Raw genomic sequence first — 25,595 nt, forward strand, 5'->3', positions numbered from 1 at the left:
AGCCCTAACTGGTTTGGCTCAGTGGATAGAGTGTTGGCCTGTGGACTCAAGGGTCCCAGGTTCGATTCCAGTCAAGGGCATGTACCTTGGTTGCGGGCATATCCCCAGTAGGGGGTGTGCAGGAGGCAGCTGATCGATGTTTCTCTCTCATCGATGTTTCTAACTCTCTATCCCTCTCCCTTCCTCTCTGTAAAAAATCAATAAAATATATTTTTAAAAAAAGAAGGGACATAGGAAGCACATAGCAATCACTGTTGAATAACAATTCTGAAATCCATCTGGGAGCATGCTACCAATTGCCTCAAATCTATGGGCAAGGAATGCTTCTTGAAAAATCCCCAGTCTTTAAATGTGATTTTTCTATTCCATTGTTCTTGGCTTTGTCCTCTAAGTCATCCTTCCTTTTCCATAAGAAATGGCCCATGTTTGTAGCTGAGTAACTTTTTCAGCCTTTTTTATGCCAGTAAAAATTGGAAGCCTCTTTTCAATTTTTTTTTCAGCCTCTCTCCCTTTTAGTGCAAGATGGTACTTATAAAACACACACATTGTGGTTTTTCCATGTATCCAATCATATTTCATTCCATTAAGTAAAATCAATCTACTTCCCCAATCCCTTTAAGACAGACACTTTTCTACTTTAGACCGAGAGTCAAGATGCTATGGAGCAATATCCTTAAGATTTTTAGAAGTTCTTATCTTCTAGCTGAGTGGTTCTTATATGGGTTTTAAGAGATCTCTTACTGCCACATTTTTCATTTCATATTAATCTGAGGCCATGTTTGACTAGTAGCTCTTTGGTCTTAATCAGAGGTTATCTCTTACTCTGAGAACCTTTTTGCCTTTGGAGGGGCTGAGAATGAGAAATATTTTATTTTCTAAGCCAGCAAGTCCTGGGTTGGACTTGGTGACTTAAGACAACAATTTATTATTTATTATGGACAGGAATTCCCTGAGAAAAATTAGGTCACACTCACTTGGCTATATTTTATCAGTAGCTGGTCTGGTCTCTGCTGGAAGGTCCAAGAAAGTTTCACTTGCATACCTGACATCTCTACGCTCATCTACATGGTCTCTACATATACTAAGCTTGGGCTTTCTTACAGCAGGGCAGACTCAGACTGGTCAGACTTTGTATATAGTAGCTGCCTCCAGGAGCAGGTGTTTTAAACAAATAAGACTTACCCAATGTGAAACTGGTTATCAAGCTTTTGCTGGTATTATATTTGCTTGCTGATGTCCCGTTAGCCAAAAGAAGACCTATAGGTAAGACAGAATCAGCATGGGGAGACTGCATGAGGGTAGGAATAACAAGAGGTAGCATTTATTGAGGAACACTCATGTAACTGTCTCCCACAGAGAATAATTTTTTGGCCAGACAGAAAAAGATTTGTTGCCTTCTTCTAACATTTATTAGTTGTGTGGCTTAGGGAAAATCACTGTACTTTTGGGCTTCCTGCTTGCAACCTATAAAATGAAAAGTTACTAGATTTTTGTGAGAATCCTAAGCAGATACACACACATGCATGCACACATACACACACACAGTACCCACAGTAGCACTCAACAAATAGTTACTACATTTTAGTGGTGTATTTGGTAGAACAGCAGTCAGATATTGAACAGACTGACTGTGGCTTCACCATGTCAGGACCAGATTGTAATCAGAAACCAGGGCTTGCATAAGGTGATTAAAGGTAAAAACGTAAAAAGGGCAGGTGGATATAAGGGATGAGAGTTTGAAATTAGGGCTCAAAGTGACAGAAAATGCACAATGATGATGAAGATTGGAACCAGAAGTCAGAATTCTATGTTGTTCAAAAAGTTAGGGTCAGGATATTCTTCTGGATCCAAACCAGACATAAAAGCTTAGGAAGTCAGACAGAAATAGCGGACGTAGACCAGGAATTCAGGAAATCAAGAGTCAGAATACAGACTGTATGTTTAGGCAAATACTCACAGGTTCCACAGACAAGAGAGAAATTTGATAGCTTGCAAAGTTAAGGTCAGAGTCACTAAACCTTATTTCAGCCAAAAGAGGAAATTTGGCTCAGTATATGGGCAAATCTTGACCCACGAGTAGAAAAAGACATCTGGTTAGAATAGGGATGGGACAGATAGTTGGAGTTCTTTTAAGTTTTTATAAAATTCTAGTTGTCCTTTCAGTTACTTCAATTATCTAGTCTCATTCTGTTTGGGAATATACTGCTTCCCTGAGGAGAGGCCTCCCACGCAGACACTATCAGACTATAAAGCTGTCTAAGGCATCTGTAATATCCAAATGGCTCAAAAAAGTAATGCTGTTTCTCCATTTTTGTTTCAACTGCAGAATAGTCCATTCTTTGGTCATAGCAATTTTCTTCTTTAAATGTGTTGTCATCCAGAGGAAAATTGAAATTACCAATGCTCATCTCTGAGGCTCAGTTACAGAAGTCAAGAGTTTTCTGAATCCTTCTGAACATCTTATCTTTCTTCATGCTGATTAATAGTTCAGTTTGAAAGCTTATGCTAGCTTACAAAGTCACTTAGTACTTTCATTTTTCATTGAAATATTCTGTATAGAATAAAACAGAATCATTTAAAGTCATGTTTAGGCAAAATAGGGGTTCTTCATTAAAAAAGAGAAATTTAGAGTGACATTCTAAAGAAATACATTTCTGTAAAAAAGATGCTCACCGATGAACAAAAACAAAAACAGATGTAAAGACAGAGAAACATCGATCAGATGCTCAAAACTCAGAGGGAAGGTAGGGGAGGGTTGAGGGGAGGGGGAGAGATCAACCAAAGGACTTGTATGCATGCATATAAGCATAAGCGATGGATGTGGACAACAGGGGGTGAGGTGAGGTGAGGGCAGGATTGGGGGGATGAGAGGACATTGGGGGGATAAGGACACATTTGTAATATCTTAATCAATAAAGGGAAAAAGCTAAAAAAAAGAAAAGAAAAATAAGCTGACAGACAGAAATATCAATAAAATGGAATTCATTATATAAAGAAAAAAAGATGCTCACATTCATGCAGTTCCTGCTGGGAGGGTGGTTTCTTTCTTACCATTAGACCTCTTACAAAAAGTCATTGCTTCCTTTAAAGATTTTGATTATTAATACATCTTAGGCATTGGAAAGGGATATTTTTAAGTGTTTATATAATATATATTTTAGACTCTTAGATGGAAACCAGCCATGGAGAAGCAGTGATCCTGTCTTTGTACTCGTCTCAGCTCACTTCACTCATTGGCTTTATTTATTTTTAAATATAATTTTATTGATTTCAGAGATGAAGGGAGAGAGATAGAAACATTAATGATGAGAGAGAACCACTGACTGGCTGCCTCCTGCATGCCCCACACTGGGGATTGAGCCCACAACCTGGGCAAGTGCCCTGACCCAGAATTGAACCCTGGTTCATAGGTTGAAGCTCAACAACTGAGCCATGCCAGCCAGGCCACTCGTTGTCTTTAAATTCGTGGTCCACATAGAGTGCTTAGCACCTGAAGGAAAAGGCCTTGGGGAATGGCCTCTAAAACAAGGTGGAAGGTGCTAGAGAGGCAACTATATCTGGAGGGCTTTCCTGGGGCAGAGCGATTAGACCCAATCTGTGTGACCTAGAGAGAGCTAACCACAGGGAGATAATTATAGAGAAGAAAATTCCCATTAAATATATAGAATAACTTTCTCATAGTGATCTAAGACTTGCTGTATTTTATTTATTTTTGGTTCATCAGTACAGAGAAGCGTTTCTGACACATATTAGCACTCAGTGATTACTTATTGAATAAATGAAGGAAAGTAGGTGTAAGTGGCGAATTCCATTCCAGGAGCTGTTAGAACAGGGGTCCTCAAACTTTTTAAACAGGGGCCAGTTCACTGTCCCTCAGACCGTTGGAGGGCTGGACTATAGTTAAAAAAAAAAAACTATGAACAAATTCCTATGCACACTGCATATATCTTATTTTGAAGTAAAAAAACAAAACAGGAACAAATACAATATTTGTATTTGCATGTGGCCCACAGGCCATAGTTTGAGGACCCCTGTATTAGAATGTAAGCTCTTTTTGTTTTCTTTATTGATTAAGGTATTACATATGTGTCCTTATCCCCACATGGCCCCTCCCCGACCCCCACCCATGTCCTCACCCCCCTGGTGTCTGTGTCTATTGGTTAAGCTTATATGCATGCATACCAGTCCTTTGATTGATCTCTCCTCCTTACCCCCACCCTCCCCAAAGATTTTTGATCATTTAGTTTACATGTGAATCCAAGTACCTACATCTGTTCAGCCACATGGTTGATGCTCATGAAATATTTGCAGCTTCCACAATTGGAGGTGTATTCAAGGGTAGAATCATGGTCTATTTGTCAGTGCTATAAGAAAAATCAATTAGCTATACACATGGAGTGTCATGAAATAAGGGGAATGTTGAACTCGATGGCCTTTAAAGTCACTTCCAATCCTGAGAGTCTATCAGGAAAGTGACATGGAATGAGATTATCTATTTTATATAAAATATTAAAGTTAATAAAAGTAAAATGTGTATGTGTAGTAATGAAACCAAAATGTGGATGTTTGAGTCTGTTCATTGTCTCTCACAATTGAAGAATGAAGTGGCAGACAAAAAAGGTTCGTGCAGTGGTCGGCAAACTCATTCGTCAACAGAGCCAAATATCAACAGTACTTCAAAATAGACTCACCCAGGCCGAAAACCCACTTTTGCGCATGGGCCACGAAGTTTCAATCACACTGTATGTGTGCTCACACGTGGTATTTTGTGGATGAGCCACACTCAAGGGGCCGAAGAGCCGCATGTGGCTCTCGAGCCGCGGTTTGCCGACCTTGGGGTTAGTGGAACCAGAGTTTATTGCGAGAAGCCAGTCCTGGAAAAGGTGCAGCTGGGGTTCCAGGAGCAGGCCAGGGTCCAGAGCTTCCTTTCCCTGTTACAGTCGGGAGCAGTTCAGCATCCAAGCCAATTAAAGTCTATTAGTCCATGTGTGGAGCCCCCCTGGCCATAAGCCACGTGGATGCAGTGGAACCCATCACCTGCCATAGGAGCGTCCAGTGCACTGGGGAGAGAGAAGAGGAAACGTGTGCTTTTTTTGTGTATATGCCTGTTAGTTCCTGATTGATCCTTTCAAATAATTTTGCCTTAGGAACATCCCTGGGATTGGTTTCTATGCCTCACTGTCTTGTGATTATGACCTGCAAGATGCCTGTCTTAGCAATATCCATGCATTTTAAAGTTCATGCCTCTGGAGCATGCCCTCCTTCCCCACCCAGGTGGGGGTGCCTGAGTAACTCCACCTCGTTGGGTTCCCACTTCTATTTCCCTGTCCGCATGGTCCCGATTCCTGACCACCTAACTCCCTTTGATCTCCTCAGTAACAAACCTGAGAAGTGAAGCGTTCGGACAATTATGTATTTCTGATATGGACAGGAAATTATTTTTTTTAATTGAAATAACCATTTGCTTAAGATTTTTCTGATCTTTGGCTATATGTTATATTCATATTGATGTCTGTGTTTATTGTGCTTTTCAGCTGTTTTGTGCCAGCTTAGAAATGCTTAATCATCCTTATAGGATAAAAATTCATTTTTATCCTCTGATATTTTTAATCTATCTTATCATTATTATCTTGAGGTTTGGAGTGATTTGTTATTCTAGCTTTCAAGAAAACCAATGATAACAAATCAAACCACTGGGAACCGATTTCAATTTTCATTGTTTAGGGTGGTTAATGAAGGTGATAATGCTGAAAAAGAATTGTGTAACTAACCTAGAAAATAATATTTAGAGGCCAAAATGTGGCAAAGGAACACAATTAAATATCTAGTTTTTAAATTATTGTTGTAAAAATTCAATGCACCTTTTGTTGTGAAGTGCTAGCAATTTTAGTATTCTCAAAACAAGAAAAAGGATAAATTACTTTATAACCTTGAAGAAGGGTTTAAAGCTCTGATTTTTGAATGCCTGGGATGAATGTATTTAGAATGTCCTGAGGGGGTGTATGCTAACTATGAAAAACAATAGCTTATTAAATTTCAGGAAACTTTCAGTTTATTTGAGGGGGATATGGTAAATTGATTTTGCTAAATGTTATTTATAAGTGATAACATTTTCTTCTGAGTTTTTAGCTTCAGGATAAAGAAAAAAAAGCAGCACCTAATTGTTTAAAGGTTAGTGTATACTTAGTAGTGGGATTATATCTATAAATCATTGTTTTTACAGCATACTAGTAGATAATGAACAACAGAAAATTTTCTGTCAAAGGGTGGCACCACATAACCTTAGAATCCATCATCATCATCATCATCATCATCATCATCATGTGTTAAATATACACAGCTATTATCGCTGAGGAATACTTAGTAATTTATGAATTTGGGTTTTTTTGTTTGTTTGTTTTGTTTTGTTTTACTTTTGACAGTTTGAGTACAGCCCGTCTCAGTGTAGGCTTCTTTGAGTTTAAGTTACCTGGGGGCACTTTTTGTTCTTGGATTTGAATGTTCCTTTCCTTCCTCAGAATTGGGAAGATTTTAGCAATTATTTCTTCAGATATGTTCTCTGTTCCTTTTTTCTCTTGCTTCTCTTTCTGGGACTCCCCTAATGCATAATCTAGTCTATTTTGTGATATTCCATAAGTTTCTTGCAATTTCTTCACTTGTTTTTATATTCTTTTTCTCTTTGTTTCTCTGATGTGGTAATTTCAAATGATCTGTCTTTGAGTTAGCAGATTCTTCTGTTTAATTATGTCCATTATTAAATCCCTCTAGTAAATATTTCAATTCAGTTCTTCAGTTCCCAGAATTTGTTTTAATCTTTTTTATAGTACTGTATTTATTTCTTTGTTGATACTCTTATTTTGTTTATATATCATTTTTTTCTGATTTTATTTATTTGTCTATCTGTGTTCTCTTGTAGCACAGTGAGCTTCTTTAAGACAACTATTTTTATTATTATTTTTTGGCCAGGTCATTCAAAGACCTACCTTCCTTCCTTCCTTCCTTCCTTCCTTCCTTCCTTCCTTCCTTCCTTCCTTCCTTCCTTCCTTCCTTCCTTCCTTCCTTCCTTCATTTCTTAAATCCTCACTGGAATATATGTTTATTGATTTTAGACAGAGGAAGGGAGAGAGAAAGAGATGGGGGGAGGGGGAGAAACATCAATCAGTTGCCTCCCGTATGTGTATCCTGACCAGGGATTGAACCTGCAACCTAGGTATGTACTCTGACCAGGAATTGAAATTGCAACCACTTGGCGAATGGGATGATGCTCCAACCAACTGAGCCACCTTGACAGGGCTGGAGATCTTCGTTTCTTTAATGTCAATTTCTGGAAATCTATTTTGTTGTTTTGAATGGGTCTTTTACCTTGTTTCTTCATGTGCCTTTTTTTTCTTCTGGGATTTGTACATTTGAAAACAACTATTTCTGCTAGTCTTCATAGGCAGGCTTTGTAAAGGTAAGAACCTTCATCAGCCAGTATAGCTAGAAATTCTGGGGGACTTCTCAATCCTTTTCTGGGGATGCATCTTCTCTGGACTTGTGCTTATAATTTCTCAATTAGTGGGGTTCTCGGATTTCTTTTTCAGGAGTTTATAATCTCTTGCCTTTTCTGGTGTCTGTCTACAGTACTGCAGGTTCTCTAGCACTCTGAGCTCCCTTTGTTCTCAGAGGCCCCTATGCATCCAAAACAGTCTGGTTTCCCATCAGTGCTTGAGTCAGGTGAGACAGAAACCAGTCTCTTGGGATACTCTGAGACTATGAGATATTGGATATACATTCCCCTTTTTTCTTTCCCTCCCCAAAGAAAACCCATGAATTGGACTTTTAATCCCATTTTTGTCAAGCTGTGCTCTTGGGAAAACGACTATCATGGTTGAGATGAATGGCTTTTCTTATTCATTTCAATGTGGCTCTTCTTGACTTTGAGCTTGCTTGGAATACTGCACTTAACTGATTTTTGGAGTTCTCATACAGCCGTTTGGGACTGTTTATTTCTGTTAAGTTTGTGGCTCTGTGGGGTTATGCAGTCTGGAACTTCTATTTCACCATCTTGCTGACATTACTCTATGGTTTACTTTTTAAATTTATTATTTTGTGGTATTTAATATTTTTATTTTATCTCACATGGTCTACTTTCATCAACACTTATGTAATTTTCCTTCCCTATTAGTTGATAGTATTTCCTTTAATACATATTAGATTTTTATACAAGAAATATTTAGCTCAGCCGGTGTTTCGCAGTGGTTGAACATTGACGTATGAACCAAGAGGTTTGATTCTCAGGGCTCATGCCCGGTTGCTGGCTCAGTCTTTGGTAGGGGCATGCAGGAGGCAGCCAATTGATGTGTCTCTATCATTGATGTTTCTATCACTCTCCCTCTCCCTTCCTCTCTTTCTAAAATATCAATAAAAACATATTTTTTAGAAAAGAAATATTTAAAGGACACTTTATTATTCCACTGATCTCTCTGTTGATTATTTTCAAGTACCATACTGTTTTGTTATTGTAGTTTTACAGTACAATTTTATATAAATACTAGAGGTCCAGTGCATAAATTCATGCACGGGTGGGGTCCTTCAGTCTGGCCGGTGATCGGGGCAGTCTTGCCCAGTCCTGATAGGGGCCAATCGGGGCCAGCCGGGGAAGAAACCAGAGGTTGGCTGGCTGCGGAAAGTTGGCTGTGGGAGCGCACTGACCACCAAAGGGCAGCTCCTGCATTGAGCGTCTGCCCCCTTGTGGTCAATGCGTGTCATAGTGACCAGTCAACCGGTCATTCAGTTAACCGGTTGTAACGGTCGCTTAGGCTTTTATATATATAGATGGCACAACCACCCTCATCTTATTTATTTAAAAAAAGTTTTATTCTCATCTATTTTTTTCCTTGTAGTTGAAGGCCTTTCTGTTACCCTCAAAAAGGGAAAAAAATGAAGGTTTTTGTTTTTGTAATAACATTACAGATAAAAAATAATTGCAATATCAGGCTTGCTTATGTGAATTTTGAGACATTCATGTAATTCTCCTAATACAGATTCCATCCATGTCTTTTTAAGCTTACTCATAAATGTATTTTTTTATAAATTAGACATTTTTCCTTATAGTTTTAACGAGCAGTGTTTTCATTTTATAAAGGAAAATCTTTTGCATATTTTAACTTATAACTGGACAAACCCAATTATTCTTTCTTCAAGTATTTTCCAGTTGATTTTTTTTGTTTCTTACATTAAACAAGGTTTTAATCAAATAACAATTTCTTTATTTTCTTCATAATTTTGTGCCTCTTATTTCTACCTCCCACATTACTAAATTGGCCAGTAGTTCTTGAAAAGTAGGGGCAATGCTGCATTTGGGTTCAAATTATGATCTTCGGTGTCAGGTAAACCTAGTCTATAAGCCTTGCTTTACCACTTACTAAGTGTCACTGTAATCTCATTGTAGTGGGAGTTAAGTTGCAAACTGGCCTCCCTAAGCCTCATTTTCCAAATCCGTAAAATGAGGATAACAACAGTTCTTCATGCAGTTTTTCATGAGGAATAAGTAGCTACTTATACAGCACATGTAATACAACAAATATTATTGATGATGCTGAATAAAGGAGTAATGAGGAGCATTCTTGCATTATTACTTATTTTAATAAGAATAAACATTATGCTTCACTGTCAACTATAACACTGAATTTAGACTTAATAATAATATTCTTTGATCCATAGTTTGTTTACCAATTAAGTACTGTATGGTTATCTGAACATCAAAGCCAAGAGCAAAGTCATAATTCCTAGCTCCCTCTATGGAAAAAGGGAATTTATCATTACTTTGTCTCCTCTTTTCTCTCAGTTAGTTTGTTCCAGAATTACAGACCTAGTTTATTATTATAAATATACATTCTCTTAAATTATGGTTTTAGCTTTTGCTTTTATGTTTATAAATATATTTTGATTGATGCTGGTATTTAAATAAAACTTGAAAATGAAGATCATAGATCTTTGTATTTCCCCTAATGTTGTGGTTTGGCACCTAATTAGTCAAGTGAGAGATTTTTCAAAGCACAGAGAATAAGCCAGCTGTTTCTTTTTTATTATTGCTTAAAGTACTACAAAGAGTATTACATATGTCTCCTTTTTTTTTCTCCCCTTGACCTTCCCCTGGCCTCCCCTACCCCCCAGTGTCTTGTGTCCATTGGTTATGCTTATATGCATGCATACAAGTCCTTCGGTTGATCTCTTACCCCCCACCCTGCCAACTCTCCCTGGACTTCCCGCTGTAGTTTAAGCCAGCTGTTTCAATCCACTCTTCTAGAAAAACATGATTTTTAGGGGTCAAGCAAACAATGGAAGCTCCTATTTTTTTTAGTAGTTGTGATTCTGTTACTATATATCATTGTGAAAGAAATAATTGATAGAAGTCATGTTTTTCCTTAAATCATCTTTCCTTCCTTTGCTAATAAAATAGAATCTACTTCATTTTTCAAGGTCACCCAGAAAAGCAACAGTGATATTTATAGAAAATTAATTGAATCCTACAGTTTCAAACAAACCTTCTTGATGAGAATGTATAGTAAAATATTACTAAATGAGAACTTTTTCTATTTCCTTTATGAACTTTTTAGAAGTTTTGATGAGTAAATTATAGGAAATGGCTTTAGAGAAAGAAACTTCAGTGATTTCTGTCTCTTCTATCAGTTTGAAATCAGAGCCTATATTGGGATTAAGTTCTGTGGATATTTGAGAGCTACCTGCTATCTTTGCTATCTTTTTGTTAACCTGGAGTGGAAATTTTCATTTGGAATTCATTTTTGCAAGAGTGCATTTTCTATATCATATACAGGCAGTCCTCGGGTTACATTGGACTCACGTACGTCGTTTCGTGGTTAAGTTGCCATCTCCCATTTATTTATATATTTAAAAAGTTCTGTCATTTCGACGTATGTGCATATGTGCTTTATGTTTTTTATTACTTATTTACCACAAATAAAGGTCAGCAATTGTTATTTTTCTTTTAATTTTTTTTATTTTTTATTTTTATTTTTTTTACTGTTTCACTTCATTACTGCTGTGTATGTGCTCCATGTGAGTGACGTAGGTGCTTATGTAGGTGGGTCCCGACTTACGCCGGAATGGATCTCCTAAGTACCCCAAGGACCTACTGTACAAATATCAATTTGAAAATGGATTGTGTTAATTCAGTACAATGTCCTTTTAAGTATAAAAAGAATTCAGGTATTTATTTTCATTGCCTTGACTAGTGAGTTTCCTCAGATTATTTTGGCAACCTTAGCATTGGATTTTAATACAAAACACATATAATGAGTAATGAGATATGGGGAAAATCATCTGGCATAAGGTTTAGAAAATCTTAAGGCAGATTTTTAATTACTGCTTTAGTGTATTGTGAACAATTTCACAGAAACATAAAATAATAATACAGAGACAATGTCTACTGTTGGAATATAGTACTTTTGGATTGTATTGTTTCAATTCTTTGCAATAGCAACCTATTAAATTATATGCTATACATTAAAGTGTTAGTTCAGTTATCAGAAATTGTCTTCTTTATACTATCTATGTCTTCTTTTTCCTATATACAGAAAGGAAAAAATAACTTTTTCAGAGGATAATTTTACAGAAAACTAATTACACAGGTAAAAGGAATGCAACATTGGATGTGATAAAAACCTATCCTCAACTCAATCTGTCCTCTTTTTGAAATTTTGAAAACTTATGCAACTACTTAACATGCTAACTTCTACAGTGTTCTGCATAGCATATGTACTCTGAAAGCATTGAGTGCTTAAAGTAATTTATTTTTATTAAGAAAAGTTAGGTGAAAATATTATATATATATTTGAAACAAAACATGGGGATAGACCAAAGCTATTTGAGTGGCTGAAGTCTTGGAATTTTTTAAAAAAATTCTTGTTAACTGATGTAGCCTCTACCTAACTTATATTAATATTTACAAATACCACATTATGAGTAATACCAATACCTACTAATATTACCCCATTTCCCAGTTTCTTGTTGTTGAAGAAAGGGAGTCATTTGTCTATTTTCTTCATTCATTTCTACAGTAGGATTTATTTTGCATGTTTTAGCCCAGGCACTGGCTGAGTGTCAGAGGTACAAACGTTGTTATGGCACACTCCCATGCTTGCAAATGTGTTCTAGCTAACAAAGAGAACAGATATATAAGCAAATCATTTCACTACAAATCACTTCTCAACACAAGGCCTAAGGCTTCCTGGTGGTTATAAATAACAAGGCAGAAGTTATTTGTATTCATTGTCATGTATAATATTTTTGACATGAGTGTGTGTTGAAGGAGGTCCTCAAGAAAACACTATTGCCAGTTGACCCTCAAGCTGGGCCCAGGCTATTGGAGGCTCCACACCCTCCTCCTCTGTCCTTGGAATCTAAGGAGCCATTTGCAAGGATGCAGCCTTGAGAAAGCAATCTGTTGTTGAGATCATCAGGATGGTATATGTGACTGAACCCAGTTAAACCCAATTAAGATTTTGGTGGGCAGGTACAGAGATCTACTCATGTGTGGCTGCCCAACACAATCCTTCTATCTAAGTTTCCTTGATTGTTAAACCTGCCACCTACCAATCTGGAGTGGCTTGCCTCTTTCTTTGGTTTCTCCTTGTCCTACATTTATGGAGGTAGTTTCAGATTTCACCCTGGAAGCTCTGGAGGTTTTGAATCAGCAGTGTGTAGAATGAGAAGAGAACTGGAGGATTACATCTTGGAGAAGGTCTAGATTTAAGAGAAAATTAACAGAGGATTTAGCAATGAGACTAAACAGAACTGATTGGTGAAGTATGCAGGAAACAAAAAGAAAAGCCTGATTTATAAGGTAATCATACATCTTAATTTGCTTGAGACAGTTCAAAGTTTCTTTTTTTATTGATGTCACTTCTGGCTATCATCACTTTTCTCTCACAAAAGTGTTCAGCCTACTATGTCCCCCTAAAGAGCTCTAAGTACTCTCTTAGAGCTCTTATCACACACTGGTGATTATTTTTCTCAAACGGACTATAAATACTTATGAGAAAGGCAGTGCCTAATTCATTTGAACTCAAATAATAGAGATGTGACTATGTATATAATATAGCACTAGCTGCAACAAGGAAACCCCAAAATTTAGTGGTTTATGATAATGGAAAATTATTTATGGCTCATGTAGCCCAAATTGTTTTGTGTATTTTTTAATGCTCACCCAAGCACATGTTTTCATTGATTTTAGAGAGAAAAAGATAAAAAGAGAGAGAAACATCAATGTGAGAGAGAAACATTATTTGGTTGCTCCCATACACACCCTGAGTCCCCAATCAGGGCTTGAAACTGCAATCTTTTTGGTGTATGGGATGATGCTCTAACCAATTGAGCAACCCAGTCAGTTTTCTCTCTAAATGCCAATGTATATACATTTTAAGAAAATTTCTCTATAGAAAATTTCATTTTTATATGCACGTATGAAATAAATATCAACAAATGTGAGATTATTACCAGCCACAGCGATTTATTACACCAGTTGTAGGTATGTCCCGGCACTCAAGGCCTTGTTAAGTGGTTTGCTAATGACTTTGGGAGAATAAAAAAGAGAATAAAGGGATTCATTAAATACCTTACATAGAAGTTGAAGTAAACAAAAAGAAAAACAATAGTAATAATAATAACATATTTAATGCTCATTCATTTTAACTGTCAGTTATTGTGGAATTACTTTCTTTAGGTATATCTTTTAAGAGGTAATTGTCCTAGCAGTGAAAAGAATTACATTAAAGTTATTTTTCTGTCAACTTCTTCAAATAAGTTGGTTAATTATTAAAGTGGATTTATATTTTATTACAAGTTAACAGGTTTGCATTGAACTCATTCAAATACTTTTTCTCATTTCATATTGCATATCTTGAAACTGAATTAGAGATATTTCTGAGTCCCATCAATAGCAAGTTGAATGTTGTTCCATTTTATTAGTATTGTTTTTATTTTACTTTTTAATCTAAAAGTAATCCACTTTCTCTTTTCATTTAATAGAGGATATAGAAAATAGTAATAAGCAAAATATGAAAATTATTTATTATTGTCCAGAGAAAGTCATGTTATAGAATTGGAATGTCATCCCAGAATTTTTCTATTAATATAACATGTTAGTTTTTTGTTTTGTTTCCTTTTAGAAAAATGAGATCACTTTGTAATCTGTTTTTTCACTCAACATTATATCATAAACATAATCACATATTCTTTGCATTATTTTAACAATCTCATAATATTTCATAATATGATGTATTGAAATTCATTAAGCAAATCCTTCAATACAAGTAGATTACATTCAGTTATTCATTATTTCAAATAAGCTGCAGTGACCATCTTTGTGGTTGAATCTTTGCCAGGAAATCTTATTGGACTATGTCTAAAATGTCAAAACCATTAGCTCCCAAATTTTAGTATGCATCAGAATCATCCGGTGACTTATTCACACTCCCAAGCCCTAATAATAGAGATTCTGATTAGGCAGATCTGGAATATGGTTTGGGAGTCTGACTTTTAGCAAGCACCTTCTGTGATTCTCATGCATGGAGTTTGAGCATCACATTTTGAGAAACAATGCCCTTCAAGATATTATAAATATTATCTTTTCCCTCAACTCCTTGCAAAAATGCCATTTTCCAGCAATAAAATAAGGTACATATTGCCTTGGTGTTCAGTTTTACATTCTTTCCATAGTAAGGCTACTTAACATTCTGCCTTGTACCTGCTAAAATTGTTCCATTCATTTTTGAAATATAATTGGTACATATTGATCTGGAATTTTTTAAAAGCCACTTGTTATGCTGTTTTTTAATAGAAACGTTAGGATACAGACATGTACTACTCTATCATTTTTATAATCCAGATAAAAAATACTACACTTTGTTTTCAATAGAGGTTTTCTATCAAAGAAAGTTACTTCTTGAGTAGTTTATCTCAAAGAGAATGTCAAAACGTTGTCTTTTATTAGGTAACCTAGGTTATATAAAGCATTTCTGCAGTTGCAATGCTATCACCAGAGTGAGCACCTAACTACTTATAGAAAAACTAGAGGTCCAATGCATGAAGTTTGTGCAAGAGTAGGCCTTCCTTCCCCCGGCTGCCGGCACCGGCTTCCCTCTGGTACCTGGGACCCCAGCTTCCCTCGCAGCCCCGGCTTCATCTGGAAGGATGCCCAGTCTAATTAGTATATTACTCTTTTATTATTATAGATTATTATTATAGATGTTAACTTTGGTCATCTACATTCAGTGCTCAGCTCTGCTAGACTCAACCTTTGTTCTTCTTTTTCATGTTTATCCTGAAAAAGGGCATCTACTCCCTTAAGTCATTAACTTCTCTGGAGAAATATGGGAAGTCACTTATGACCTGATAGCAATCCAAGAGCATGGGTTCAGTTTGCAGTTCTGTCCTTAAATGAATGCACTGAGCTTCACACACAGAGGCTCACTTTCTTAATCTAAAAGTTAAGAATGTCACATATGTACATTTTCTCTTTATTGTCTGTATTTTCCAGGTCACTAAACATTAAGTTTGCCATTGGCTATTGTAAAAACTCAGAGTATTTCATGAGTGGAACTGGTTTTAAGGTTTATTTTTGTACAACCTCTTGATTTTATGTCTAAGGAAATTAAAACCCAGAAAGGTTAAATGACTTTTTAACACCACCTAAATAATTAATAGTAGAGTTGGGCCTCGAATATTTAGCTCCTGATTCAATCAATAAGGATTATAATTAATTTCCAATGTTGATGTAGCGCTGTCCTGATCTCAGTTCTGCTATCTTTTAAAATGAAAATGTGAGGCTTATTAAGTTATGATTGATTAGTTATCTGTACCCTGCCAGGGGCCATACTTGTTAGAGGTAGTATAACATGATGGTTTTTAGCTCCAGCTTTAGCTCAAGCTGAGTTTTGATTTGAGATCTCAACTTATTGCTGATCAACCATCCTATTTTGTTCAGGACTGGGTTGCTTTCCCAGACATGGGACTTCCAGTGCAAAGGTCAGAAAGTCCCAGGCAACCTGGAAGTTTTGGTCACCTTACTAACCATGTGGCTGTGTGACCAAGACATGCTATTCTATTTTACTAGAGGCCCGGTGCACAAAATTCATGCAAGGGGCTCGGCCCTCGCAGCCCTGGCATCGTCTGGAAGGTCGTCTGGTCTAATTAGCATATTACGCTTTTATTATTATAGATTATAGATAGGTCTGTTTCTTTACATTTAAAATTGGAAAAGTAATAGGACCTAACTCAGAGGATTTCATTTAAATGAGATGGAATATGTAAAGCACAGTACCATTTAATAAGGATTCAATGAATGTATCTGTTATTCTTATTTAAAATTTGTTCCAGTTTTATTGAGGTATAATTGACATATAGCCGTGTATGTTTAAGGTGTATCAGCATAATGATTTGACTTACAAATATTTAAATTAAAATTTTTTTCATTCAAATAAATAAAAGGAAAAAAACAGAAACAGAAAAAAAATACTCTTTCCTTGTGATAAGAACAGTTGGGATTTACTTTCTTAACAACCTTTATATATACCATACATCAGTGGTTCTCAACCTGTGGGTCGCGACCCCTTTGTGGGTCGAATGACACTTTCACAGGGGTCGCCTAAGACCATCGGAAAACACATATATAATTACATTAAGATTCATAACAGTAGCAAAATTACAGTTATGAAGTAGCAACAAAAATAATTTTATGGTTGGGGGTCACCACAACATGAGGAACTGTATTAAAGGGTCACGGCATTAGGTAGGTTGAGAACCATTGCCACGCATCAATGTTAATTATAGTTATCATGTTGTATATTATATCCTTCTACTGCTTATTTATCTTATAATTGGAAGTTTGTAACTTTTGACCACCTTCACCCAATTTCTTCTCCTGCCATACCCACTTCTGGTAACCACAAATCTGATCTCTTTTTTTGTGTGTGAGTCTTTATTTTATAGTAGAGGCCCAGTGCATGAAATTTGTGCACGGGTAGGGTCCCTAGCAGCTGCTGGCTGCCAACTGGGGCCTCCCTTCCCCAGCTGCTGGGGCCTTCCTTCATTCCGTGCCACCCTCTGGTGGTCTGTGCATGTCATAGCGAGTGATCAAACTCCCAGTTGGTTGAACTCCCGAGGGCACACTTTGCACACTAGGCTTTTATATATATAGATTTACGTGAGATCACACAGAATTTGTTTTCCTCTGTTTCACTTAGCACAATGCCCTCAAGGTCCATCCCTATTGTCACAATGGAAGGATTTCCTCACTTTTTAAGCCATTATTCTTGTCATTATTAATATTGTTTACAAAGAAAGTAGATTCCTCAAAACACAGGTTCTCAGAATCTAGGTTTTTATGTTTAGGATTTGAAATAAATGAACTTGGTTTTTAGTTTTGACCTTTTCTTTATCTTCTGGGTGCCCTCCTTTTATCTTATTTATCCATAAAATTATACAATAAAATCCAAGACTAAAAAGAGCCCACCATTGCATATCCTTTCACATTTTTCAGTATATAAATCAGAAAAAAAATTTCTTTTTTTAAAGCAGTATGGATAAATGAACTAGCCAAGACAGCATAGTGCTACAAAATGATAAAGGGGATTAGCCTGAATAATAATAATAATAATAATAATAATAAACAATAGTTATTATTTTGTTGAGTGAAAATTGTGCCAAATTTTGGTGCTTCAAATACTTAATATTTCTGCTCCAGACAATGAACCTGAGAAGTATATATTATTATCCTTAGTGTTCAGATGTGGTACCAACCTCAGTGAGCCTAAGTTACTTGCCAAAAGGTAATAATATAAAAAGCAATGCAGCAAGGATTCTAACCTAGATCTGAACTCTACAAAATCACTACACTTTGGGAAAAGTACTTTGCCTCCCTGGGCTAGTAGCTTCACCTGTAAAACTAAAAAGGAAAGTAATTGCCATTTATGATTGCTTATCATACTGCATGCAGGTAATGAGCTATGCACATTACATGCATGATCTCATTTCATTCTTGTAGGTAAATATTATTCCCATTTTTATAATAAAGAAACAGAAAACTTGGAGAGATTAAGAACACTCTAATCACACAACTGGCAAAGTGGTAATGCAAGGATTCTAAAAGCCAGCATGTTATCTGATAACATTTGGTGACTCAATCATTCTGAGTACATGGATGTAATAAATGTTACTAGAGTAGACTTTCCAATCACTTGGAAATAATTATTGCTCATGTAGCAGTAAATGTTTTTCAACTAGAATCAAATTGTCAAAATTTCTACTTTCTTCTAAACTTTATTTGCCTTGGCATGTGGATAACATGGATCAAATTTGAAAAATTTAGCTGTGATTTAAATAATGTTCTACTGGGTCTTCAGATAGTCTTTTCATGTCCTTTTAAAAAATTCTCCTCACAAAATCTTATTGTAAACATTTGCAAAGAATATTCAAGTAACATGAGACATATGAAAATATGTGTTACAAATATGGTCCTAAGTATGAAGAAAAAAATAGGACTCATTTTCTTCCTCTCTCTTCATAGGCATGTATGTTATGTCAAAATATATATATTACAATGAATTTTTTTGCAATTGATTTCATGGAAGGTAGAGAATATTTTTATTTAGTCTCTATTTTATAGAATTTATGCACAAAACTTATATAATCTAATATTATTAAAGAGGTCAGTTAACTGCAACAACTGAGCCACCCTAAATATACTGGTGAACAAATGTACTATTTTAAAAATAAATCTAGATTTCAGTTATTCGTTCTAACCTTCTCACCAAATATTGTTCTGTTAATGTCATTGCCTTTTTTTTTAGCATTTTTTAATGTATACGTTTCCTTTCATTTCTTTCTCCAAAAGTATAAAGCCATCACCATCACGTAATGATAACTGACAGGACTTTGGTTGGTTACATACACTTTCTTGGACTTTTGCCTTAGGCCTCAGAGGAAACGCTGCATTCCTGTAATGAAGAGGAAGACCCTTTGCGAGGCATGGAACCCTATCTTGTACGGAGACTCTCGTGCCGCAACGTTCAGCTTCCCCCTCTTGCCTTCAGACAGTTGGAACAAGCTGACTTGAAAAGTGAATCAGAGAACTTGCAAAGACCCACCAGCCTCCCCCTGAAGATCCTGCCTCTGATCGCTATCACTTCTGCAGACTCTAGTGGGTGAGTGCCCTTGGGCGACGTTTCCCCATTTTATATTTTGGATGTCGATTGCTTTTTGTGGTCTTTTGAGACTTTGGGGCTCATTGCTTGACTTGTGTGGGAAGAAAATGGGGTTTCTAGAGCCAAAGGAAAGAAAGGTGATTTCTCTCAGGTAAAGTCACTACCTCTGCAGGAATAGATGTTTTAGTTAAAATATTTTATGAGGAGAAGAAAGATATTGATGAAGGATAATAAACATCTGGAAAAGAGAACTTGGACTTACAAAATTAATATTGATCATATATAATTCAATAGAAAATTCTTAACAAATAGAACTCATGGACAAATTATCACGAAAGCGTACAATATCTAGAAACAGTAAGCAACGTTCACTGATACAAAGAAAATTTAGAATCAAGAATAGATTGTACTGTATTTCGAATCAAAGGAAATAAATACGCAATTATATTAATGAACCTAATAATTTGGCCTTTGACATTTTGAGGTATTGTTTACCAGAATACTATTTCAGTTTCCAGCATACAGCGGTCGTATTTGGCATGAGTATATATAGAAGAATCACACACAGTTATGTCACCATATGTATTTCCTACTTTGAAGAGTATTTGTGATTTTATTCTTCTGTTTACCAATGAGATTTTACTCTTTAATAGCAATGTCACCAGGTGAACAACTGTGAAAGAAACTGAGGATAGTGGGCACATACATTATTTGTTCTTTTGGCCAAAGAACATTTGCATTTTTAAGAAGCTTGAATAGAAAAGAAAGAAGAGGAAGCCAGTAGACCATACTTGGACAGACTCTTGAACATTTGCCAAGCCTATAAAAACAAAATAATTTATATGTTGTAAATTCATTCTCTGCCAAGTTCAAGGCATGTCTAGAGAAGGTTCCTTTTGGATTTTTCTAAAAGTTGTTAGAAAAGTTGTGAGCAGAACAAATTTGGCCAGTAACTGTCTTTTAAGATATAGAATTTAGCTGTTTGAATTGTTACAGACCAGTTCAAAGGACCTATGTTATTAAAAGGTATAAGGAAATTATAAATAAAAAGAGCAAATTCTTACTCTGAAGCAATTGAAAGAGGAAATAAATGTTTAGGTTTGTTTTTGTTTTTTTGGATGAACCATGCATACAAAGAAGAGTGTCTACCTATTGATCCGACATGCTAAAGCAGTGGGGATTTTCTATGGTAGCTTGACCTAAATGTTCTTTGAAAAATAGTCTAAGAAAACTGATTTCCCCTCTCTGAGATCAACACCACCGCCATTCATCTGTGTGGAGGGCAGGATTCAGAGATACCAGATGTATCAGGCGTGGTCAGGACCACTCTGAGGCTCCATGGTTTGCTAGGAGAGCTCTCAGGATCCAGCAATTAGTTGTATTTATTGCTAGGATTTACTACAGCAAAAGACTGTGTACAAGGTGAATTCCAGAAAGAGAAAGGCACATGGAGCAAAATCTGGGAGAAACCAGACCCAAGCTTCCTAGAGCCCCCTCTTCCAGTGGAGTCAGGAAGGATGCACTAGTAATCAGTTGTGACAATACATGTGAAATGTGTTCACCAGGGAAACATTCTACCTGGGAAGCCTATTGCAGAATCAGTGCTTACATGAGTTACCTAAAATAGTCAAACATAGAAACAGAGAGTAGAATGGTGGTTGCTAGGGGTTGTGGGTAGGGGAGATGGGGAATTGCTATTCAGTGGGCATGTAGTTACAACTCTGCAGGATGAATAAGCTCTAGAGATCTGCTATACAACACTGGCCTATAGTTAACATTACTATATTGTTCACTGAAGGATTTTCCAAGAGGGTAGAATTCATAACACAGTGAAAATCAATAAAAAATAAAAAAAATAAAAATAGATGCCATATAAGGGTCAACCTTTTAAACAGGCTTTTTTAAAGATAACAGTCTCAGGCCTGATGTTAACTTTTCTGCACAGCAGGTTTATCTTAGAATCATTACCTTCTTTTCTCTACATTTGAAGAAGAAGTTATAACTAAAATAAATAAAAAGCTAATTTGTCCTGACTGGTTTGGCTCAGTGAATAGAGCGTCGGCCTGCTGACTGAAGGGTCCCAGGTTCGATTCCAGTCAAGGGCATGTACCTTGGTTGCAGGCACATCCCCAATAGGGGGTGTGCAGGAGGCAGCTGATCGATGTTTCTCTCTCATTGATGTTTCTAACTCTCTATCCTCTCCCTTCCTCTCTGTAAAAAATCAATAAAATATATTTTAAAAAAGCTAATTTAATCCTGTGATGAATTCAATTAATTTTGGTATCTTAAAAAATGTGGTAGCTAAATATGATTTCTCACATGCCCTTAAAAGAAAATGATGTAGTATATTCACTATGTCTCTATGTAACTGGGCAATGTGTATAATTAAAAATATCAAGTAAAAGCTAAGCTTATTTAATTAAATTTAAATGTGTTGTTGAAAACAAATAAATAGTCTCCAAGTGCCAAGGAACTTAGAGCTTCAGAATTGTCTGTATGATAGTACTTTTGTTAGTTCCAACTTTGTTTCCTTCTTAATCAAGAACCTAATAATTGCCTGCCGGTGTTGCTCAGTGGTTGAGTGTCAACCCAAGAACCAAGAGGTCACAGGTTTGATTCCCAGTCAGGGCACATACCCGGGTTGTGAGCTCAATTCCACATACCCAGTGGGGGATGTATAGGAGACAGCCCATCAATGGTTCTCTCTCAACATTGTCTCTATCCCCTCTCCCTTCCTTTCTCTCTAAAAATCAATAAAAACATTTCTAAAAATCTAAGAATCAAGTGTAAGCAAAATTGTGTTTATCATTTGCTAATTTATTCAATACTTTGGAGGAGAGAATTTGTGTTCTAGAGAGATGAAACAAGAATACTTTTCTAGGCAGCCAGGAGAAACTATGGGTGAGGGTAGCCAATCAACAAAAAACAAGGACTCGGGATATATTAAAAGGATTGCTGTTATCTTAGAAAGCAAAAAAAAAAATTTATAAATTGAGTATTTGAGAAATAGAAAGTTTAGGAGTATAATTTTCTGGAATTCCTAAACTTTAAAAGGGAGATAGACGGTAAAAGTAGGGGTTATATTCTGTAGCCATTTCACTTAACTAAGAACCTCAAATTCCTTCAAAGCTATCAGAAATAACTAGTGGGACATTTAGCTAGAGTTGTCTACAGCCCAGATCCACATTATTAAAGGTTAGTGTGCCCCCAGGTCCCATTGTCAACCTACACAGAGACATTGGCAATTGTAAATCTTTAATAAGAAAGGAGACTTTTCATGGTCTTTGGATTTATTTTTTCTTACTTTATTAACATCATAACTTTTTGCTCTTTCTTCTGGTGCATCAGTACATCAGACACTAGCTCTTTCAAGTGTCACACTGTGGTTTAGAGACTTGCGCCATCCCTTCAGGAAACCTCAGTGTGGCCCCGATTGTAATTGGTTTCTGCAGGGAACTTTGGCCTACAAAGATGAGTGTTATGAAAGGCAATTATTAGCTTCCTTATGAAATGCTTGGGTCAAAAGACTGAATTCAAGAGGGCTTTTTAAAATAAGCACTTCCATAATTATACTTAAGGTTTTTCCCAAGCAATATGAATGTGTTCAGATGTACATTATTCAACAATTGTCTTTGAATATGACTAAGGCCTTAAGTTGTGTGTGTTGTGATTTGACAACCTTTAGAAATGTTCAATGATCACAAAGCAGAACTGTAAGAGTTGGGGTGCTGAGAACCTTCAATTCATGTGCCAGTTAGGGTTCCAGGTAGAGTAAGATCACTCAGGCTTCATGGCCATTTATTGACTCTCACTGAAGTAAGAGGGACATCCATTAACGGCATTAAATGTTATGAACTTGGCAGTGAAGCAATTTGGAATGTCAAAGCTTTCTCTATTTGTCTCCTAAGTAGTTTTCTATACATTTACATTTTTAAAAATCTTTTATGAAGGTATAATTTGCAAGCAGTAAAATCTGCAAATTTTAAGTATACATCTAGATCAATTTTTACATATTTATACACTCATGTAATTAATTGTCACCCAATCTCCAAACTTCTATCACTAAAGATTAGTTTTGCCTCCTTTTAAACATTATATAAATGGGATCATATAAGTACGTGCTCCTTTTGTCTGGCTTCTATTATTCAAAATGTTTTAGATATTTATTCATGTTGGGCTATGTATCAGTTGCTTGTTCTTCTTTAGTATAGCATAGTATTCCATTATATAAATATATCATAATTTATTTATCCATGCTCTCTTATTGTTGGATATTGGGTTATTTCTAGTTTGGGGCTATTATGAATAAAGTCAGTGTACACATTGCTATACATGTCTTTTGTGGACATATGCACTCATTCATCTTGGTTATATTCTTAGAAGTGTAATTTCTGATTCAAAGGTAAGAAAATATTTTTATTACTGCCCAACAATTTTGTGTCAGAGTTATAGTTGTTCTGTACCCTCACCAACACTGGGCATTCTCAGTCTTTTTCATTTTAGCTATTCTGGTGAATGTATGGTGATATCTTACTATGGTTTTAAGTTATATTATCCTGATGAATAGTGATATTGTTCATCTTCTAATATGCTTATTAAACATTTGCCTATCTTCTTTTGTGCTATTTGTCCAGTTTTTCTTTTACTTATTGATTTCTGGGAGTGTTTATATATTCTCTTTGTTAGATATATGCATTGTAAAATGAATATTTTCTCTCAGAACATGACTTGCATTTTTACTTCATTTACTTTTAATATGGTGGTAATCTCAGCCACCCTCTGTGTGTGTGTGTGTGTGTGTGTGTGTGTGTGTGTGTGTGTGTGTGTGTATATGTGCAAAAGGAAAAGTGTCAGAGTGAAAGGTCAGGGAAAGAGATAAGAGAGAGGATAAGAGAATAGCAATAAAATTAGGTGGTAGAAAAGAGAAGGATAAGCAGAGAGAGGGGGAAACAGTGAAAAGAAAAGAGTGAAGTGTTCATGTGGAGAAAAAAATAGAAAGGGTATATATAGACACAGCTTGATAAAGGAAAAAGAGGTGACAAGAATGACACTTAACCTATAGGACAATTTTATTTAGAGACAAGGACAGTTGATACCTTGAATATTGAATGGTGTCAAATAGGACTACCAGGTGCTAAGGGGAATGACAAAGAAAAGTGAGAACGAAATGACAATATGTTTGTTGGCAGATAGCAGAGTACAAGGGTCTTAAGAGTGGGGACTCCCGCCCTAACCCGTTTGGCTCAGTGGCTAGAGCGTCGGACTATGGATTGAAGGATCCCAGGTTCGATTCTGGTCAAGGGCATGTACCTTGGTTGCGGGCACATCCCCAGTGGGGAGTGTGCAGGAGGCAGCTGATTGATGTTTCTCTCTCAATAAAATATGTTAAAAAAAAAAAAGAGTGGGGACTCTGAATTTGAGTGCTGCCTCACCACTTACTGGCTATATGACCTTGGGAAAGTTACTTAACCACCCTCAGTTCCTATTTCTTCAAGGGCTAAAATATGGATAATGGGAGTATCCACTTTGACCTCATGGACTTGTTGGGAAGATAAAGCACTTAGCTCTGTTTTGGGCATACTGTAGGTACTTAATATATAACAACCACAACCACTTTAATACTATGCTTATTAGGAAAAATACTGCAACAAATCATGTTTGTTTTTATTGAATTTATTAGTTTCCTTATTGGAATCATCTTCAGAGATCCTCTACTGTCTCTAAATCTTCTATCTCTAGTAGATTTAGGAGTCAACCAGAAATTTGTTCCTGGTTCAGAAATCTAAGGTTATTATGGACTTGTCACATTTGTGTTAAGAAATCTGTATCTCGCTTTGACTTCTGTCTACAGACATCCCCTGCTTTCATGTGTTGTTCCATTATGTTTAGAATGAGAATGGAGGACCTCTCTACTCTTACTTCCTCCTTGCTCTACTTCTGTTAACAGCCCTTATTGGATTCTACTTAGTTCCCGTTCAGAATCCTGAGGGGGAATTAGTAGCTCCTTTTTATACCAACTCTAACATAGTTTACTTTCCTTGGGTGGTCCATGTATGTACCCCAGGATATTCTGAGGAGGGTTTAGCTTGCCACACATGTGGAAATTGCTCCCTGCACACAGATGGGAGCAGAGGGAGGATAAGAGGGGGGTGATATGAAATCTCTCTAGCTGTGTTTCACTATTGCATCAGCTATAATGAAATGACAGCCAAGGAGCAAGTTGTCCCCTGGTGACATGATGACACACCTCTGGATGATGTATATTCAAGGATCTGTGTGAGTAGTGAATATTATAAATACTTTCTCATCACTAGTGTCATATTACTTATCTGAAGAGTGCACTGTGTACATTTGTGTTACTATGTCCTATCCTATATAATAAAAGTATAA

General features: G+C 36.3%; 1 protein-coding gene across 1 annotated transcript in view; it reads left to right on the plus strand.

Moving 5' to 3' along the window:
- Window positions 1-25,595, plus strand: part of PDE4D (phosphodiesterase 4D) — a 1,252,971-nt gene that overhangs the window by 392,092 nt on the left and 835,284 nt on the right. The window contains 1 exon segment of the mRNA XM_014452711.2: window positions 18,976-19,205. Within this exon segment, the coding sequence (XP_014308197.1) occupies window positions 18,976-19,205 (230 nt within the window).

Source organism: Myotis lucifugus, unplaced genomic scaffold, assembly GCF_000147115.1.
Source record: "Myotis lucifugus unplaced genomic scaffold, Myoluc2.0 scaffold_0, whole genome shotgun sequence".
Lineage (NCBI taxonomy): Eukaryota > Metazoa > Chordata > Mammalia > Chiroptera > Vespertilionidae > Myotis > Myotis lucifugus.